Below are 4237 nucleotides of genomic sequence, written 5' to 3' on the forward strand. Positions count from 1 at the left end.
CACATGTATCCACACACATACAAGTGTGTACATAATTTTACAAAAATATAACAAAAAGTAAAGAACAAATGTCTAAGACAGTGACCTAACAATCTATTTATAGCAGTTAGAACCAGGACCAAGAGTAAATCTAGTTTATAAACTGTAAAATGAAGAAATGTTACACATACATGAGGAAGTCAGCAATGTATACAAATAACACAAATGTTCCTTTAAAGGGTTATAAAACTAGAGCCCTGTGGTGGTGGTGCCCATCTTTCATCCAAGCACTCAAGAGGCAGAGGCAGAGGCAGAGGCAGAGGCAGAGGCAGGAGGATCCCTGAGTTTGAGGCCAGCCTGGTTTACAAATCGAGTTCCAAGACAGCCAGGTATACACAGAGAAACCTTGTCTTGAAAAACAAAAAAAAAGTTGTAAAACTGGTAAACACTACTAATCAAGATAAAAGAACAAATCTAGTATAAGGAATGAAAAAGAATATACTGTATCAAGCCATTCAGATATTAAAAAAGAGAATGGAATATTAAGTGCATAATTTCACCAAAACTTGAAAACTTAGAAATTGCAAGTTTTGGGGGGGAGTCAGAACATAATAGAACTGCCACCAGATAAAATACTATGAAATATAACTAGTCCTGTATGTTCTAAATAGATTTAGTTTGTCAAAGATTTTCTTAAAATTAAGCAAAATGGACAAGTACTAGTATTGGCCCCACACTTTATGGGACGGATTGGTGGGACCTGGATTGCTGGAAACCAAAATGCCTTTCTGTTTTTTCCATCCACAGGCTGAGGAGGAGGCTGCTACAGTCAGCACACATCCCTGTCTGGTCATGTTCCCTTCCAAGTCCACTGCTATGGCACTAGCGATTCTTCAGGACTGGTGTGGGTGGATGGGTGTCAATGCCCAGCGCTCACTGCTCATCCTGGGCATCCCTGATGACTGTGAGGAAGAAGAATTCCAGGAGGCTGTGCAGGCTTCCCTCAGGCCCCTGGGCAGGTACCGAGTGCTTGGCAAGGTCTTCAGAAAGGAGATTGGGGCAAAGGTCGCTTTGGTTGAATTCGCTGATAATTTAAACCAAAGTTTGATCCCCCAACAAATACCAAATGAGAGGGGGCCCTGGACTGTGATCTTCCTGCCTCGGGTGCCTGATATAGAGTCACAGGATACATTCAATTTCCCTGCACAGGCTCATGGGCAAGCTTTGGAAGGGGCTTCAGGTGGGGCAGGGGCTTCAGGTGGGGCAGGGGCTTCAGTTGAGGAAGGAGATGTAGATGAGACAGGGGCTGTGGGTGAAGCAGGAGGAGCAGCTGAGGATGAGGCAGGAGTGTCAGATGAGGAAGGAACAGAGGGTGAGGAGGGAGGAGCAGGTGCAGCTCCTCCTGTCTCCTTTATACAGGAGGAAGGAGCTGCAGCTGAGGGAAGAGTGTCAGGTGAGGAAGAAACAGAGGGCGAGGAAGAAGCAGGTGAGGCAGGAAGAGCAGCTGAGGAGGAAGCCGTAGCTGAGGCAAGAGTGTCGGATGAGGAAGGGTCAGAGGATGAGGAAGGAGTTATAGATGAGGGAGGAGTTATATATGAGGCAGGAGTAATAGATGAAGCCAGACTGCCTGTTGGGGGGGGTATGGATGAGGAAGATGATGTAGTTGAGGCAGGGGCTGCAAGAATGTCTGACGAGGAAGGGGCTGGAGGTGACATGGGAATTGCAGGTGTTATAGGAGCTATAGGTTGGGCAGGAGCTGCAGGTGAGGTAGGAGCTGCAGGAGAAGGAGGCGTTTTAGAGGCAGGAGCAGGTGATGATGGGTCTGCAGGTGAAGAGGGGTCTGCAGGTGATGAGGAATCTGTGGGTGATGAAGGGTCTGGGAGTGATGAGGGGTCTGCAGGGGATGAAGGATCTGTGGATGATGGTGGGGCTGTGGGTGAAGCAGGAGCTATAGGTGAGGATGAGGCAGGAGCTGCAGGTGAGGCAAGAATGTCAGATGAAGAGGGAGCTGCAGGTGACATGGGAGTTGCAGGCATTATAGGAGCTGTGGGGTTGGCAGGAGCTGCAGGTGAGGCAGGAGGTTTGGGTGAAGAAGGGGCCTTTGATGTGGCAGGAGGGGCACATGGAGCTGGAGCCTGGACCCAGCAGTGGAGCCAAGCCCTGCAGCCCATCCTGGAAAACATGGCCTACCAGGAACTGAGACACTTCTCTGGGATGGAAGAGCCTGGCTGTGGGGGTCAGTCTTTTGAAAGCTGGCTGGACCATGCCAATGACATGCTATACCTGTGGCGCCACATATCTGAGAGGGAGAGGAGGCGGCGGCTGGTGGAGAGCTTGGGGGGCCCTGCCCTGGATCTCCTGTGTGAGCTTCTGGAAGAGAACCCAGATACTCCAGCACAGGACTGCCTGGCCGCACTGGTGCAGGTGTTTGGCAACAAGGATACTGTGATGACTGCGAGGCTGAAGTTCCTGACTTGCTCCCAGCGGCCTCAGGAAACCCTCTTTGCTTATGTGATGCGCCTAGAAGGTCTGCTGCAGATGGCCATAGAGAAGGGGGCCATCCAGCCTGCAATGGTAGATCAGGCGAGGGCAAGGCAGGTGCTGATGCGGGCCCGGCCTAACCAGATGCTGCAGAACAACCTGAGGAGGATGCGGTTAGAGAGGAGGCCACCTGGCTTTGTGGGGCTGCTCAGGCTTGTCCGGGAGACTGAAGCATGGGAGGCAGCTCTGGCTGAAAATGCAGTGGCCCGAGTGGTGGAAGGGGTGGAAATGCATGGTGGAGAGCTGGATGTAGCCCAAGCTGCTCTTGTGGGTGTTGGGGGTGCTGAGCCTGCCCCTGATGTTAGAGAGGCCTTCCCAGCCAGTGAAGATGCTGGCCAGGCTGCTGCTGCTGTTCTTGAGCAAGCTGCTGAGGATACTCCTTATAGTGATGGTGACACAAAGGAAGGTCCTGACTCTGATGAGTCAAAGGTCTTTCCTGTCACCCAGAGAGATGAAAATGTGTCTGCCCCTGCTGGCTCAGGCCAGGCAGGGCTCACCGAAGGCCCTGGTATGCCTGCCAGCTTGGCCTATGCAGGAGAGCAAGAAGTAGAGCAGCCTGTACCAGAGGGGCTGAAGGAAGAGTCAGAAAATGAGTATGGGGCATGGGAAGCTAGTCACCCCAAATCCTTCTTTGGAAAATAGGCTCAGAAGGTTCAGGGGCTTCCTCCTACCTCAGGCAGCTAAGACCTAGAGGCAGGCAATGTAAGCCCAAGGCCTGTGCTTTACTCCAAAGGTACACAACGGCCCAGAAAAGGTTTTGCTCAGCCTTAAACCAGCCCCCTCTTTCAAATCCCCAAGGGGTCCTGGCAACCACAATCACCTCCCATTTGAGTTATCCAGGTGACCACATTTGTCACCAAGTGAAGGAGGGAGAGGTACCCTTTCCCATGACAGTGTCTCCTCCAGATCTAATCCTAAACTTTTCTGGCTTGGCTTGCCTGAAACACATTTCTGAGGTCCAAGGCTCAAAATTAAGGATGTGGCCTGAGAATCCACCTGTTCTAGACTGGAAGATGTGGGAAAGAGGCCATCCTAACACTTTCAGCTATTTTGTTCTCCCAGCACAGGCAACCCACCTCCTCACATTTGCAGTCTCTAGGCAGGTTGCTTTCTGCCATGGGGGGTTCACCCTTATCTGTCTGCCTCATAGTGACCTAGCTGTCCAGAGTATTCACCTTCACACACAATCCCTCATCCATTGGTTTTTGGTAAAGCCATGAAATACATTAACCTGGGAAAGTGGAAGTTCAGACTACCTGGTCAACCACTTCCACAGAGAGGCCTGCAGTGAACTTCTGTGCTAGTGAAGCCTTAACCTGCCCATATTGTGAGGTACTTGTCTGCTTAGTGTGAACCTAGGTTGGCTGCCACTGGCTGATTGTTTTCCAAATATGTGCATTGATACCTGAGCAGGTCCTTTCCAGAGACCCCCAAGTCTAGCAACAGGAGCCAGCAGGAAGAACAGAAGATGACAAGACACTGGTTGCTGCTTACCTTGTGACTATCACTTGCTTGAACTGCACGGGCAAAATGTCATGGACCTGGGAGCAGGCTGAACACCTGTTTTTGGTTTTGTTCCATTTAAGTTGTTATTCATGACTCTTACTTCCTCTACTTGGTAGGGTACTCAGTGTTGTGATTTCTGATGTCCTATAATTGGCCTGTGTCAATAATAGGGCAGGGCCACCCCACAGTGTGTGACCCCTTGAGGTCATCC

General features: G+C 50.6%; 1 protein-coding gene across 1 annotated transcript; it reads left to right on the forward strand.

The window, feature by feature from the left end:
• Nucleotides 1-798: 798 nt before the first annotated feature.
• On the forward strand, nucleotides 799-3796 carry LOC113837620 (paraneoplastic antigen Ma6E-like). Its single transcript, XM_035450305.1, has 2 exons — nucleotides 799-1369; nucleotides 1706-3796. Exons 1-2 carry the CDS (start codon nucleotides 832-834, stop codon nucleotides 3160-3162), a joined length of 1995 nt encoding a protein of 664 aa, XP_035306196.1. The 5' UTR covers nucleotides 799-831; the 3' UTR covers nucleotides 3163-3796.
• Nucleotides 3797-4237: the final 441 nt, after the last annotated feature.

This window comes from Cricetulus griseus, chromosome X (assembly GCF_003668045.3).
Source record: "Cricetulus griseus strain 17A/GY chromosome X, alternate assembly CriGri-PICRH-1.0, whole genome shotgun sequence".
Lineage (NCBI taxonomy): Eukaryota > Metazoa > Chordata > Mammalia > Rodentia > Cricetidae > Cricetulus > Cricetulus griseus.